Consider the following 17010-nt stretch of genomic DNA (forward strand, 5'->3'; position numbering starts at 1 on the left):
ACTTTTCATTTTTCTTTTGCCGTTTGGAACTGATAGTCCCTAAATGTTTAACCAATATCGGTTCTTTTCACTTGTTTATTTTTCGGGTTATTCGATTTTTTCTGCGCAAGATCATGTATTACATAGCTCAGTACGAGTACCAGGTTTTGCAGGTATATTGTCCTTCTGCAGCCAGCAGAGGGAGCTACCACTTCCTAAATTGAAATGTAATTCTTAACCATGGGTCCACTTGAGTCCACGAATGCAGAAAATATACCTCATAACCGAATTGCACCCTTGTCCATAAATAGATTAATTGCGTAATCTGGTCGTAACCACAAAGTGAAATCTTGTAAGTGTTGAACGTAAAATTAAAACAGACGCAAATTATCATTCCGTCCAAAAAATTATAATGGGATTTCAAATTTTATTTCACTTGGCTAGAAGTGTCCACGATAGAACAATTGGGTACAGTTGGATGTAAACAAGTGTTTGCTACATTAATGTATTTAAAGAAACGAAGTTTCAAATTTAAAGAACTGAAGTAATAAAATCTGACAAAAATCTGTTGCTAGATTTGAAATGGATGGAAAATATTCTGCAGCGGTCAGGAGTCGTGCTGTATTTTGGTTTTAAATTTTTGGGCGTGTTATGACAAGTGGCGAGGTGACGTGAAGTATCGCGCCCCACGAGGACGGATCACTATGGCAACTGGTGCCCACCCGCTGGGGTGGGTCACGAGGACTTGGTCAGTCTGTGTCATTAGTGGCCATGTGATGTTTTATCACCACGGCGCCACTTGTGCAACGGGGAAAGCGCGGTCGCTTTTCTGCATGGGACAAAGCACTTTCATGCCGTTTGGGTTGTTACAAATGTTAGTGTTGTCTTGTGATATGTTTTCCCGTTTTTGTCAGTGTACAAATCAATTAAACCGCGTGATGACCTTTAATCGAAACCGTCTGTAAGGGTCACAAATCAGCATTGAAAGTGAGGTCCTCCCGTCTCTCCTCACGGTCCGCCTCCGTCCACCTTTCTCACGCGGGTGTGACATTTTCTGAGCGCCACATAGAAGTCGCATAGCAGCGCGGCGACATGACGGACCCCAAACTGCCCGACTCGTCCGCCGCCCCGGACTCGGTAGAGCCCACGGGGAGAAACGATCAGTACCAACAGTCGGACTCCCCCAACCAGCGCCACCAGGCCAGCAACGGCAGTCAGGGAGAACTGATCAAGATGGACCAGGAGATGAGGATTACCGAGAGCATAGAAGACGGAGGTAAAGTTGACACGTGGATGGATACACGTCACTGTGCGTAAAGGTTAGAAACTTGTGCCAAGTGAAACTCTCGACACTTTTGAGGCAAGCGAGTATACTTGGAGGGGAACGCTCCATTTTGTGTATGTACTGAATAATTTGTCAACTATATGGATTCACAGAATATTTCATTTCACATCACACTATTATAAAATGCTCAGAAAATGTCTGTGCCTTAAAATCTATAGTGTAGCGAGGCCAAGTGGTTTTCCAAAACAAATAAGTTTTATTCCTAAAGACTATATTCAATGCCAGTTTTTGCATAGATTGAATATCAACACATGCACATATGGGGGGAGGCTGAATTTAAATGGTTTCAGTGAAATGTATATAACAAAAAATTTAAAACAAACAATTCTAAAAGGTTACATACAATTGGATTGTATATAACAGCCATCCATCTCCGCTTCTCCTCACAAGGGTCCACCCTGAACTGGTTGCCAGCCAATCGCAGGGCACGCAGAGACAAACATTCACACTAACACCTGTGGGCAATTTGATGTGCACAATAGGCCTACCATGCATGTTTTTTGGAATGTGCAAGGAGTACCCTGAGGAAACCCATGCAGGCACGGGGGAGAACATGCAAATTCCACTCCAAAGCCTGCACCTCTGAACTGTGAGACAGATGTGCTAACCAGTGCTCTTGTATATAACAGTCAAATACAACTAAACTGGATATTAAAAAAAATAACTGTACTCTAATTATACACAGTGATTCTTTCACTTACCATTAAAGGGAGCCTGCTTAAATGAAAAATTATCATCGTCTTTAAATTGACATATTTAATAATCCGTCCAGAAATCGGTTCTTGTGGACTTTATCGCAGTATTCAAAGCACAAGACACGGCAGTGTTTACAGAAGTAAATATGGCGCAGCGTGTAGAGGCTCATCTTTTTATCATCTAATATCTTTAGAGGAGTGATGCAGGGCAAGGTAGAAATATTTTGGGGGAAATGAAAACACTTTTCTTTCTTTTCATTTTATGGAAACATCTACTAAAGATGATGTCACGTTATTGCTGGGCTTAATTGTAAAATTGCATGATAGTGACAAAGGAAATGTGTGTGTGTGACTATCAATCAATATACAGTCAATGTACAATATAATCAAGGTTGCAAAAAGCCTCGCAGGGTGCCATCAGCGTCACAAACAATTGTGCTTCTTAGGTGAAATGATGAACTGTAAGATAAAAAAAAAGTCACCGGCAGCGTGATCATTGTGCCCCATGATTCTGCTTGCAGGTCTTCTGGAGAGCAGCATGCGCCTGAAACCACATGAAGCACAAAGCTACCGCAAGAAGGCATTGTGGGTGTCCTGGGCGTCCATTGGGGCGACCATCATCCTAGCCATCGCTGCCTTCAGTGAGTGGCCAGTTTCTGAAATCTCTCAAAAGAACTACAAATACGAGGGATCCCATAGGAGAGCTGCACCATATTTTCAAAGAAAATAATGTTCAGCGTTGATTGACACTATAAGAAATGTATATTTAAAATGTATGTAGTTTGCAGTAGTGTAGCATAACACTGCATCATACTGACAGGTGTTTCTAAAATTTTTATCCTCTCATGTACTGTTAAGCACAAAAAAAAAAATAAATAGAAACACAATTTGACATAATGTAGTGCAGCTCAAATTAAATGGCAATGAATGTTGAGTTTACACTGAAGGACTAGTCAGTCAAATCATGTTCCTATTTTCTGTATGAGAATGAATTCATTTTCCAATCCCATTAAATATACTCAGGCCAACACATCCTAAAGACCAGACAGCCCATTCCAAGAAAAACAATTTGGTGTATGCTGCAGTACTGTGAGAAGTTCACTGATGTGTGTTTATTAGGGACAAGCAGCCACCGAGGAGGCGCATGCTAATATACAGACGGGCCAACTCTTTAGCGCAAAAGTAGTCCATTTCACAAGGTGATGATACTACAGTAGCTACTCAATTGAGTTTAAGACTGTTTAAGAGTGACTTGAGTTGACTTGAGTTCTCTTCCCTGGTATTTTGTGTCAATATCAGTGGTGAGCCAAATTTCACCAGTCCGTCCTCCTTCCTACGTCCTCGACCTGGGCATCCGTCCGTCCTCATAATATAATTTATATCATAGAAAAATGAAGCTTCAAATTTGCTTCATCAACCAGCTGTGTTTTTTGACTCCTCTACATGACACTGTTTTAAATCAAGTTGATTAAGGAATTTCAAGTCGGTGAGCCCAATGTTGAACAGATAGTGCCATCTAGAGGAGTCAAAAAATACAACAACAATAAATACAAGCCCCCATTTTTGTCAATGTTATGACTCGTAAATAAAATTTAAGAAAAATCACTTCATTTGAGTCTCCTTTTGATACCTTCTGCATGAAGAAACAAATGACTGCCTCCATTTCTGATAGTGTACTGCAGGTTGAAAGTAAGTCCACTTCTTGTCTTGGTATGGTTGCTAGAGTGGAAGGTCAGCCGCTCTAACATTTGGCCTCGCGGTCATGTGAAAGTTAAACTGCTGTGTGTGGCATGCTAGACATTACGTTATCTCATTGCTGTTTTAAAGGGGATCTCTCGTCTTCCTTGCTGGCCTATTTCTTGTGTGAATTTTGTCTTGCAAAACAACGTCGGTAAACCCAGTTTGGATGTGAGCCAATCACACCATCTGCTACCATTCCTTGACAGATCTTTCTCTGTCAAACATTGCACCGTTCACTCATGTGAAACTTGTCATGTGCAGCGGAGCCGTGTTTACTTAATCACATTGGTCTCTTGTACCTCTTGGCATGTTCACGGGACACCTATAATTTTACCGCCAGCTCGTGCAATGTCTTGTTGCCCTCCTTGACAGAATTTGAGCGAGCTAAAATTTTAGTGTGTCTATGTTAAAAAGCCTTTGCAACACTGGAGTTTCAGCAATATGGGAGCCAGCACGCTTGTCAGACGTGACAAGCATGTAGTAGGAGCCAATTAACTAGTGACAGGTTCGGCTTGTAGACTTCTTGATGCCATTCTTCCTCTCAGTTCCTAATGAAGGAAACAGGAACCATGAAGTGTGGAGGAAGAGATCGACATGACTGAATCCAATCCGCAGCTAATAACATTTCAGGCACATGCATAAGGCCTTAGCCTCGGGGTGGGCAAAGTGTTGTGACACACATTAGATTTAAAAAGAAAATCAGACAGATAGGCCAGGTTATTCAAGAAATTAAACTTTTTAAAATGTAAAAGAAATGTCAAATGCATATTGTTGAAACAATCATTACATTTTTTTAAATGTTATTTACAATAAATCAACAACAATTAATTCTTTGATGTGATTAATCAATTCAATCTCCATGCACGTACCAATAGGAAAACCTCTGCTGACTCCAAGAGCGCCAGATACAAGTCCTGCATCGGAAAAAGATAATTCTCATTTTCAAATTTTGACTTGACTTGACTCATTTTTAATTTAAAGTTTGGTTATAGTTTGCACATTCCAATGTAGTGCAGAACAAACCAGTGATGCAGTATGGTTGACTTGATTCCAATTATTTTCCTTAACATTTTGATCACTAATTGGTAAGCAGGTTGTTGATACTGCCCTGGGTGTGGCAGAAACATTCCTCCACGATGGTAATGCTCAATATATAATGAAACACAGGCAGAAAAAATGTGTAGTGAGATTATGAAAGTGAAGGAGAAAATGGAGGGGGGAAAAAAAAGCTCTTATCGTGCGTAGCTGAAGAGGGGTTGTCAGCCCCACTAGTGTCTCTTACTAAAAATAAACCTGGGAGGAGAGGTACCCTCCCCACTTCCCATTTGCATCTTCCGTCCTCCTTTGTCTCCTCTTTCAGTCCATTGCAGGTGTGTAAAATGAAACAAAGCAGTGTTTACCATTCACATATGATTCCTGAAAATTACTGTGCAGAACATTCAGTTTTTTTGTAAACAGGTTTACAGAAGAATCTAACAATAAAAGAACAAAAAAATATATATAATTCTTTGAAATGCATGTTTAACACTTGTAAACTATGCTCCATCTTGTGACTTGAGCACTTGCCTGTCATTCACAATTCAGTTGATGCAGAAATTAATACCACGTCTCTCTGTCCCCATTTTACACAGTATTACTGATGCCCTGCCTGACAGCGGATCACAATTTCCCAAACCCTAATGATCCTAGGAGCCAAGTTGTCTGGGGCTTTAAACCCTTGGCAGGTCACCCATGGCAAAAAGGCCAGACAAAGCATGGCTCATAGATCCCTTATGATGAGAAAAAAATAAAACATATTGGGAACAACATCCTCCCAATTCCTGTGTGTAACAAAAAATAAAAACTAGCAAGATCAGATGAGACAGACACTGTCACAATCAGATTGATTTGTCTCACATAATTTTGTCTCACTTATTTGTGACTCCAAAGAAAACAATCCTGTGTCTTTCATACCATTGTTGTGGTGTTTTTCAGCTGTCTCCATCATGCGACACAGCGCTTCTGCTTTTGGATTTGCTGTAAGTGGCATTTACATGGTTAAAATATCTGAAATGTACACAAATGTTCCTAAATCTTATTTCTTTGTCTCCAGTTTGACGCTATGCTGGATGTCCTGTCCTCAGTTATTGTGCTGTGGCGTTACAGCAATGCTGCAGCCGTCCACTCAGCTCATCGGGAATACATGTGAGTCGCGTAATAAATGTGTGTGTGTAAAGTAAACATCCCCCATCACGCGTTTAGGGTTTACAATCTTACTATTTTGCAGATTTATTTTTAGAGCAGTTGTAACTCAATTATGTGGTTTATTTTGAAATGTAATTCCACTTTCAGTCTTTTAACCCAAATTAATGTGTTCATTTAAACGTAGCCAGTTGTTGTGTGTTATTTGGTCGGAAGAGGTTCCACTATATTCTTTTGAAGTTGAGGTTCTGCAATTTATAATGTGCATTTTCTCTACTACAGAGCCTGCATAATCCTGGGTGTGATTTTCATCTTGTCATCCTTGTGCATAATGGGAAAGGCCATCCATGACCTGGCCACCAAGCTGCTGCCTGAAGTGGTAAGAATTGCAACACGAGCAGCAGATGAAGCAGCACTTTAGATTTTAGCAGCAGATTGTGAGCTTAATCCTATCTGAAGATGGAGATCTTCTGCTATAAAACATATGTTATTTATTTAATGGGGGGGAAAACACACTGCTGGTTTTCTATTTCAAACCCATCTGCTTAATATTTCACCACTTGAGTCACACTGGAGTGGAGGCCGGTCATTCCTTGCATCCAGCACAGAAGCGTTACTTCTTGATAAGTACTGCGCATCTTTGTTCCACATTTCTAGAGCAGGTCCTAAGATGAACACATTTGTTAAATGACGGGACATGCATCTGTGTTAAAAGAAACACATTTTCACCAGGTGATCGTGTTCTTAGCCTGTGCACGTCCTCAAACAGCTTTTCTACCCAGTGACAACAAACAAAGACAAACTCAGAAATCTGCATGAAATCATAGAATTTCACTCTGAGCAGAACCAAACCATGAGATATTTGTGGAATAGCAGGATTTATACAACCGCAGGGCACAGAAATCTCTAGCTAAAGATTATCCCCACTTGCTGATGCTCCTTTGATTTAGCTTTTTCAATTCCACAGAGGATTTTTTTTTTTTTTTTGCTGTCCAAAGTAAATGTCAAAGCATAATTCGCATTCTGTGCAGAGCTTCTATGTCACACAGTCTGTTTTTTTTCTTTTTTGGGTAGTATTCTTCTCCCTCCCGTGGGCCCAAATGCCAACGCAAGCTTGGTGTGTGTCAATGTGTCAATGTGTTGAATTCCAATGTGCTAAAGGTCATTTTTGGGGCTTGGTTTGGGTTCACGTACAGACTAAGAGCAGCTTACAGTGGAAGCTCTTATAGTGGCGTACAATCAAAGAATACGCACAACAATCCTTTTACTACTGTCTGAATTGAAGCTGTAGTGGTTTGCACAACTGCCTTACGGGTGAGAGGTCAAGGGTTTGAATTTTGGCTCAGGGGCAATCAAATCTCAATAAAATAGTACTTAGTTCAGAACCCTGAGGAATGCCGCAATTGCACTGTCAAACTTTCATTTCCCGCTAGGATGACTTCCTCTTCAGTGTCTCCATTGTCAGCGGAGTGGTCTGCATCTTACTGGCCGTGATCAAGTTCATGCTTGGAAAGGTGCTCACGAGTCGGGCCCTCATCACGGACGGTACGCCAGTTACACTCGGGAAGAGCAGACAGCGGTTATCGAACAGCACAAGCAAATAAGCTGCTTTGTTTCTTTTTGAAGGCTTTAACTCTCTGGTGGGGGGCGTCATGGGCTTCTCCATCCTTATCAGTGCAGAAGTGTTTAAGCACGAGCCCATGGTGTGGTACCTAGACGGGACAATAGGTGTCCTCATTGGCCTGATCATCTTTGCTTATGGAGTCAAGTGAGTGTCTTTCACACAGTTCCTGCATGGCTTTAAAAATGTTGTTGACCTTCTTTCTATCTGCAGGTTACTGCTGGACATGGTCCCACGAGTGAGACAAACCAGAAATTACGAGCGCTTTGAGTAACGCCACACTGTCTGGCTCATAGTGGAGATGTTGACAAGGAGGGAGGGACTGAAAAGAGGAAGGGGCCAGTCAACACAGCACCCCCTCTCTGCAGAATTTGTGTGGCCGATACCGCTCCGTTCAATTCTTTAAACTGCATTGAGAATGTTGACTGTTTTAGAATGCAATCTACTCTACACGATATCAACTATCGTTATGAGGTTGATCAAGACGGCTCCGTATTTGAATAAGATAAGGGGACTTTCTCTAAGTTGCTGACACAAACTGCCACATGTTGTTTTTTCCCACAGTCATCCAAGAAGCCTGCCTTCCTCTATGTGGCAGTAGTCAGTCATGATGGAATTGGGCCACAGTAGGAGTCAAAATGCAATAGGAATGTAAAGAACTGTGCTGGTCTGCTGTTTTCAAAGAATTTCCATGATGGCATCGATGAATATAACGGACTGTATGCACGCTGCTGTTAATCTTTAAGATCATTTGGGAGCTTTTGATGAAAAGACAGTCAAATCCAAATAGTTTATGCCTACATAAGTATTTTGTATACTAAGTGTAGGGGTACAAAATGTATTTAATTGGAACTACATGACAATAATTTGTATATTATCTATTATTCTGCGCCCGTGTTCCAAATGCAGACCTAAAAGATACTTTTGTATGATAACAACCAACCTGCCGGGCACTCAGTGAGTCATCTGTCCTGCTGTAATGTCAAATGATCAACCAGTCTGAGCCCTTTTTTCCACAGAAAAAGAAAAGGTTTATTAAAAAATAAAATCACATCCCTCTTATTGAGAATTGTTAACACAAAGACGCAATTGTGTCCTCCTTTTTGCCAGTGGGAAACATTGCCACTCTGGATGATACGTGACAGCACCAAAGAATATCAAAACATTGAAGGTCATTTGGACAAAGGACAGATTTGTACATTTGAAATAAAGGTCTGGTATCTGGTATCCAACGCTTCATTAACCGCGTGCTGCGCTCAAATTCTCATCAGTTGCTTCCTCAAATAAAAGGACAATCCAGTGATTTATTCTCTTCGGGTGGACAGGCCAATACAAATCCCTAATGGATGTTACGTACATTTATTTGATGGACCTAATAAAAACAGTGATAAATAACTTAGCTGCAGATGTGAAATGCAGATTTACATTTAAGCCACGGTGGTCAATGTAAATGGAGAGACATGCATTTTTTTATAGCAGGCATGGTCAAAAGTATAAGGCAAAAAGTAACTCAACTGCACTGGGTGATAACATTACAGCTCACTTGGAGCAAAGCGTTGCAAGCTAACAGTTTAATCCATTGACAGTCGCTTCCAGCACCCAGGACAGTTACCTAATACACTGCTTACATTACAAATGTATTTAAAACAAGATGAAAAGCGATTCGATTCAATTTTCTCGAGGAAAGCAGAACACCAGATTCTGGTGATGAAATCAGAACAAATTCAAGTTGACAGTGGCAGATGAGTTAGGAACTCAACGTTTGTTTCTATTTTTGGCAGGTGATTGAAGCTTGTGATGAGATGGACGCGGGATTGTAAAGGCACATCATGCTCTGTGAAACAGAAACTTATCTGTCGAAAAGGAAGAGGATACAATGACTGAATAAAAAAAAAACAGTCTGTGTCAGAGGCGTCGTCTCTGGACTCACGAGCAAACCTTGAAAAATCGGCTATGAGCGCCTGCACACTGTCACCGTATAATGAGGCACGTTTGCTGCCGCTGCTGTCCTTTTTAAAAGACAGAAATGAGAAGAATGAAAGTAAATGATAAATTGCCAAACTGTCTTTGAGTGATATCAACCAAAAATGGGGCATGTATTATTGATCTAACTCAAACACTGCGCCTCTTATTACTGCTCAAACCAACGGAAGCATACAATGCCACCCTCTGGTGGTCATAAACGAAAAACTTTCTCTTCATAAATAAGACACGCCTCATATAAATAAAGGTCAAAAGCAAAAACAAAGATGAACATCAGTATACAAAATAAATAGAAATTGTAGAAACCCATATAAACAGTGTACACTGCTAATAATATTTTGTTAACTTAGGCAAATACAAATGTAGTGCACGTTCACCCACAATGTTTTGGAGTTTTTTTTTTTTTTTTTACCTGTTCTTTGAATGCACTGATATCTGCAAGAAAATTGAAATCATTCTGTTGCCATCAGAAGATTTGGGGCTGTTTTGTTTTCAAGGATTAGTGTACAAAACAACATTTCTCCAAGTTTTCCATGTCTAGGAGAAACATTATTTAACATTTCAATCTCTTGCTATCCTCAGCGGTGCGGTATCACTGATACAGACCACAGTAATCTATTATGTGACATAGTAATAAAAAATCTATCCATGATTAACCGTGTTCTAAATCCACCAAGATAAAGTCCAGCTTTCATGTGACCCTGAACAGGATAAGCGATGAAAAATATGAATGAATGAATCATAAAATGACAATAATCATAGTCCTGCCGCAGGGCAGTTTTACCTTCAGAAACTGGGGTCTCTGTTTCTGAATTTCCTACAACCTACTGGCCTCTATATTCAGCATACGCTGTCGGTCCACTTTACATTTTTACATAATAGATACTTAAATTAAGTGTGCAATTTGTGTGAAGAAAAAAAAACAACACTTTCATGGCAAAATATCTGCAACTAGACATTTCAGAAAATGATCATACTTCCAGGATACAAATCTAGATCTCTATACAATAGTTAACTTTCATGACTTTTTGACAGAGATTTATTACAGTGTAAAACTAGCTGTCTGTTTAGTATGCTTGTTGGTGTTCCAGTGTAAATCTACCTAAAGAAAGAACAGATTCTAATTAAGCAGGGAACACGAGTGGAGGATGTCGGGAACACTATTGGGGGGGGGGGGGGGGGGGGACAGTTGGCTTGCGTTTCTGCCGAAACTGGAGACAAACGGGACGCCACTCACTGATATGTGCTGCATTTTTTTTTTTTAAAGTCCAAGATGACTCCCTTTGTTGATTCAAGTAATTTTATATTGCCGCTGCTCTATTCCCGTAGAGGTGTTTTTCTTTGAGCAGTCGACAAACGAATAAATATATTGAAAACTCACAGTCCTGTGTTTGTCCAAAATGCTTCCCTCAGAGGAGTCCGGTTGGGTTTCATCAAACACGGCGGCTCTTCTTCCTCTTCTAAGGGTGCGCGCTGCCGCTGCTATAGGCAAGTTTTGCACAGCGCCACCTGGCCCTTCATGTAGTCACGGCAGGGGCAGATGCGCTTTAGAGATTGGTGGGCGCCGGCGCAGCTGAAGAGTAGCAGGTCAGACTGAAAGATGCAGTGGCGACGGCTCTCGCTGTAGGCCGGGACCACTGTGTCAGCGCTCGACTCCACCGTATGGCAGTCCACGCCGAATCTGTCGGGTGAAAATAAAAACTGAGCCTTCTGGTGCTTACGGGTCAACATCACAGAAATGTCACAGAAGTCTAATTTGCAGTTTTGCGCTTATACACCACCTGGCCAAGTCCTTGTCCTTGTTAAGGTGTTGAAAGAAGGATGGCTCGCAGATGAGCTGTTGCTCTTGACACACCTGCTTACAGGAACGCCCTGGTTCGGCCATTTTCATTTGCAACGCACTGAGTGGAGGCCACATCACCTGACCGTGACAGAAGTCCTGACGACATATGACAATGCGCCCAATCAATCCATGGGAATTGAAGTTTCTGATTTGCTCAGTAAGATTTCTCACACGCGGGAGGGGATTAAGGAATGTACCTGGTTTTCAATGAAGGCATTGACTCTCTGTAGCATCCCCTCACAGGTGAACTCAAATGGCAAATAAGGCTCGATCTGCTCACACAAACACACAAATACAATACTGGCAATATTACAAGTGTGACAGTGCGGACGCAAAAGGCAGAACGAATGTGTGTGGCTAAACATTCTAGTGCACAGGTGTCAAACTCAAGGCCCGGGGGCCAGATACAGCCCGCCACATCATTTTATGTGGCCCGCGAAGACAAATTGTGCATCAAATTCCTGTGTCATTACTAGAATTGCAAATTGTCTTCATTTCTAAAAACATATATATATATATTTTTTAATTTGACCAGTTTTTACTAGTCTGATTTGAAAACGAGTTATTTGTCAGTTTGTTTTGTAGCTTATACTGTATATAATATGTGGTGCTCATACATTTATTTGGGTTGACAGTCATAATGGCCCTCCGAAAGAAACTATGACTACAATGCGGCCCGCGAAAAAAAAAAAAAAAGAGTTTGACACCCCTGTTCTAGTGGGATCTGTTGTATTTTCTGTGTGCGTGCGTGTGTCTATAGTTCACAATCAATTGACACACTTACAATATGTTCTGTTGCTTCATTGTATTAAGATTCTATAGCGGGTTGAAATCAACTGAACTGTACTGTGATTGGGGCTTTTGAACAGGGCAGATGAATAAGTGAGGCTTTTGTTATCGCACCAAATCTTCCACAACTCATACAGTGTCCTTGAGTAGGGCGGTGGACGGGAACAGGGATGGTCAAGGACAAGGAGGGATGTATGCCAAGGCAAGCTGGAGCCTGGCAGGCTCTGGGATCGCAAAGCATATGGGGGGGCTCTGTCCAGTGAACAAAGCAGTTGTTCGGAATGTGACAAAGCACAATGAAGCAGTAGCAGCAGCTTGATGTATTTGCATCTTGGGTTGGTCGGTTAAACGTCATTCAAATTAAAAACTGTGACGTGCTTACCTTCTGGCTGAGGATGGAGCGGATTGCTCTTTCTACTTCAGCGGCATTATCAATATCAACAGTCCACACATGGGGTTGACCAATATAAACCTCAGCGTAGGGATGCTGAGAGGTCAACTGAACACATGGAGGCACAAAATAGGTTCAAATACATTAGGAAGGACTTCGCCATTTCAAATGGTTCATTTTGAGTCTATAAAACGTGTCACCTCTCTCAGGGTGGGCTTTCCTTTGAAGAAGTCGGTATTCTTGCTGCTTTTCGGTGGTTTGAATTTAGGATTGAGGAATGCACACCCATTGGCGATGGCCTCCAGGGGAGCAGGTCCCTCGTAGGGAAAAGACAGACCCACAAACAACTGCAACAGAGGTAAAATAGCGACAACATTCGGGTCAATAGAATTTCCAAATTCAAAATCAGTTTAAAAAGAAGAAAATACTAGCAAATACAAACACCAGCTGGGTCTAAGTTGACACTAACCTAACAACCAGGAAATCAAACACTGATGCAGTGAGGCAGCAGCATGTGGCAGCAGCCAGCTCGCAGCTACTAAAGCGAGAAAATTCACAAGGCGTGTGTGAGAAGCCTCTGGTGTTTGCGGATAGAAGAAGTTAGTGTGCTGAAATAAACAAGCCACGGATGAAACCAAAAGAAAATTCGGTTGATGCAGGACGAGGTTTTGAAAACAAGCGAAATGCTACGTCAATGTACAGTGCTGTGAATTTTAAGTCCTCATTGGACTGTGCTGAGCTGGCTACAATTATTTTCATTGATATGGCATTAGAAACATTTATTTTTAAGATGTGTGTTGTAAACATGTTTGATATTCAATATTCCCAGTTAGACTAGCACATCTTATGTGGTTAGATAATGGAATACAGTGAATCATTGTCTGTCACAGGGGACACATTCCAAACTCATTTGCAATACTTGAAAATCTGTGCTGCAGCGAGACTGCACAGTATAATCACTTGAAAAAAATGGTTTTTACCCTTTTCCACACTCACATATTTTAACTTGTTTGAAGACGCCTACATTTTCTGCATTATTATTGTAGAAAAAAAATGCAAGCATAAAATGCTCTTAAGTCAGGGAATTACATCAAGTATATTAAAAATATATTAAAAAAAAGACCATCTAAATAAATGTTACTGCTTTTTTTTCAATTCTGAAATGTATTTCACTATTCTCAAAGTGTTGACTGCAATAAGGAAATGTTTAATATTTTTTATTTGTTTGGTCTTTGTACTATTTTATTCTGCTTGATGATTGATGTCATTGTTTGGAGAAAAAATAATAATAGTGGTGACATTTTCTTTGCGGTTTTTTTCAATTGGAAAAGCACTCAAAAGTTGGCATCAATAAGGCCCAAACTATATACAGTAGGGCAACAGTCAGCCACCAATTATGCAAGTTCTCCCACAATACATGTCCAGGCCCGTCTGAAGTTTGCTAGAAACCATTTGGATGATCCAGAAAAGGATTGTCATTATTACATATTTTCCACCATAATTTGCAAATAAATTCTTTAAAAATGATTTTCTGGATTTTTTTTCATTTTGTCTCTCAATTCTTTTAATTGTACCTATGATGAAAATTACAGGCATCTCTCATTTTGTAGGTCGGAGAACTCACACGATTGGTGGCTTTGCCCCACTGTAGTAGTTATAGATTGTCATTACAAGTTAACTTCACCAGCTACAGTCTGGTTGCAAATTTTGGATTTTGAAGTGTCAAAATAATTATTAAATATCAAATTGAATAAACATTCATATATATTAATATAATATAAATATGAATTAAAAGAAACAAACATTAGTAACTCATTACTCCACGAAGACAAATGCAAGTAACTAACAATATGAACAGCATTACATTTTGGAAGTAACTTGCCCAACACTGAATATGATACAACACTACAACATTATATAATATTATAATCCAAATAGTTTTAAGATATTTCCTCTCACATAGCACTTTCCTAAGTGTACTGGAGTTGGCCAAGGATTTGTCCAAGACCATGGGTGCTCATCCAGACCAGTAAATGCGGAACTGATAACACACCCGAGTTGGCATGTTACAGCTTGTTGAGTTCACTCAATGCAAAGGAGACCCTGGCAACATTTCAGCAGATACCTGCTTACTAGCAAGTTTCAAACAACAGGTGGCAGCAAAGCACACCACTTCTCTACATGTGAGCTGTGTTGTGTAAGTGCAGGCAAAAGATGATCTTCAACCTTGAGGAACAGGCAACCTCTATTTATAGGGACTACAGAGTTGAGGGGAACAAAGACAGACACCGAGAGAGCTATTGTAGCTGAGAGGAGTGCATGCTGAAATATTCAAAGGCAAGCTAGCTGGACCCCACATGATTAGGTCTATTGCACTTAATGATGAATGACTGCGTTTTGTTGTTGTAGAGCAATAAAGCTGACCTTTTGGATGGAAAATGTCATCGCTTCCTCATCTTATTGTGACATTTGTGCAAAATGTTAAGATGAATGGTGCTAAATTCACCACTCATGGTCACAGACATGTTTTGTGAAGTCACAGCGGTCTTGACCTTTAAGTGAATTTGAATGGCTCCATCCTCATGTAATGAGTTCCACATGCGGTCACAAATATTAAAACCAGATCAAAATGACAACGGCACCATCCACAGAGATGTGTTTTGCACCATGAGGAGAGGCAGAGCTGAGCACACCCAGAACCTTGAGTAAATATTTAGTGTTAGATGGGGAAAAAAAACACAGACGGACGTTCCCTACGGACATTTTCCAGTACAGCTGAATGTTCAACCCCTTGAGGCCAATTAGTTCAGGTAGTCTCTTGATTGGTACACAAAAGGTGAGGAAAACACGCCCTTGCAAGACTGTTAATTTTCTGTACACCTAACTGACACTCAGAAATGGTTTGCTTTGTTTCATGAAAGACGAGCTAACCTTGGTTTCTCGGAGGAGGAACTGCAAGTCTCGTCCACTCAAGATGCCGTGGTTCCTCACGTAGCTTGGGAGATGGACAGTGCTGGTGCCATGCACGGTGCCGTGAATTTCCATGTAGCTGTGTATGATGTCAAGGTATTTTTTCTTGTCCTAAGACAGACAAAAAGTGTTCATTAGGGACAGGTCAACCCAACTAAAATGTTTGTTTTGATTTCACGATGACCACAGCAACAGTATTTCTATTACAAAAGATTTGGCTACAGAAAAAAATAAACAAAATAAAATATGCAAAACAAACTGTGCAACTTGTTTTGATTTCATGATGACCGCAACAGTATTTCTATTACAAAAGATTTGGCTACAGAAAAAAAATAAACAAAATAAAATATGTAAAACAAACTGTGCAGTGTGTGATTTGGCTACAGAAAAAAATAAACAAAATTAAATCTGTAAAACAAACTGTGCAATGTGATTTATTTCCGTAATAAATTAGTTCAGAGCATGTAAAAGATTCATGACAGACTAAAAACAGATGCCGTGACCATGTACGGTAACCCTCAATAACTTTTTAAATCATAATGGGATGAATGAGGTCAATGATGTATCAGTACAGCAGGCACAGTCACCTTCCTGCTGCTGCAGACTTGAGCAAGGAAGACAAACATTTACTTTACTACTGTAATGCTAATAAATCAAACACACTAAACAATAAAATAACTGACATCTGCATGATTCACATGCTTCTCTTCAAAACTGCTGCTATGGACCAGGTTGTCATTCATCTCAGCAGCTGGTGAGGACACGCCAAAGAGGATACGGATCTATTCGTACAATCCCCAAGGTGTGATGAATCCTGTTAGAGGACTGCTTTCGTCATCAAGGAAACCTTGGTGGTGCGCTTTCCCTTGGTCCAGAACAAAAAAAAACCATGAGCTCCCCCCCAATGTGTCCAGTGCGAGACCCAGAAGCGATCATTCTCATCTTTCCTTGCCATCATTGGAACGGCACCTCTTACTAATAAGCCCACGAGGAAGTGATGTGCTTTCCAAGCTGCTTGGTAATTCTAGTCTTGAAGAAGAAACAGTTTTTACAAACTTGGCCAATAAAGACGTTTCTGATTCCATAAAGGTGACGGACAGAATTAGTGCCAAACGGTCAACAATTGACAAAGTGGTGCTTTCCAGGGATCTAGTGCAAATAGGCATTTTCTCTATAACGACAGCATTCATCAATGGAGCATTTCCCAGTGTGTGTGCTCTGATGCACTCACAGAGTGTTGATTGATTACCTATACGTAACTTGAAGACTTCTAGGGGTAGATCGGCTTCTTTTTTGCTGAAATCTGCAGTTTAAAATTTGCATACAAGCCGACTTAAAATGCAAGGCAGCCTTTTCCTAAAAAGTTGCTTCCAACACATTTGACTGCTCTCGCCCATGTGTGGCTCAGTGCTTGGAGATTAAATTTCAGGTAGCCACTTGTCAAATTCCCAGTGGGCCAGGTTATCTGATGCC

General features: G+C 40.6%; 2 protein-coding genes across 2 annotated transcripts in view; one reads left to right on the top strand and one right to left on the bottom strand.

Moving 5' to 3' along the window:
* Positions 1 to 618: 618 nt before the first annotated feature.
* Positions 619 to 9035, top strand: LOC119135110 (transmembrane protein 163-like). The gene is made up of 8 exons (XM_037272470.1): positions 619 to 1255; positions 2541 to 2660; positions 5734 to 5777; positions 5852 to 5943; positions 6223 to 6319; positions 7374 to 7485; positions 7567 to 7708; positions 7775 to 9035. Exons 1-8 carry the CDS (start codon positions 1072 to 1074, stop codon positions 7833 to 7835), a joined length of 852 nt encoding a protein of 283 aa, XP_037128365.1. The 5' UTR covers positions 619 to 1071; the 3' UTR covers positions 7836 to 9035.
* Positions 9036 to 10870: 1835 nt separating this feature from the next.
* The window catches only part of mgat5 (alpha-1,6-mannosylglycoprotein 6-beta-N-acetylglucosaminyltransferase), a 28756-nt gene continuing 22616 nt past the window's right edge, over positions 10871 to 17010 (bottom strand). The window contains exons 12-17 of the mRNA XM_037272457.1: positions 15499 to 15648; positions 12768 to 12914; positions 12559 to 12675; positions 11585 to 11659; positions 11326 to 11483; positions 10871 to 11225 (exon numbers count right to left, since the gene is read on the bottom strand). Of these exons, the coding sequence (XP_037128352.1) occupies positions 11027 to 11225; positions 11326 to 11483; positions 11585 to 11659; positions 12559 to 12675; positions 12768 to 12914; positions 15499 to 15648 (846 nt within the window). The 3' untranslated portion in view covers positions 10871 to 11026. The remainder of the gene's footprint in view (positions 11226 to 11325; positions 11484 to 11584; positions 11660 to 12558; positions 12676 to 12767; positions 12915 to 15498; positions 15649 to 17010) is intronic.

The sequence above is a fragment of the Syngnathus acus genome, chromosome 2, assembly GCF_901709675.1.
Source record: "Syngnathus acus chromosome 2, fSynAcu1.2, whole genome shotgun sequence".
NCBI classification, from domain to species: Eukaryota; Metazoa; Chordata; class Actinopteri; order Syngnathiformes; family Syngnathidae; genus Syngnathus; species Syngnathus acus.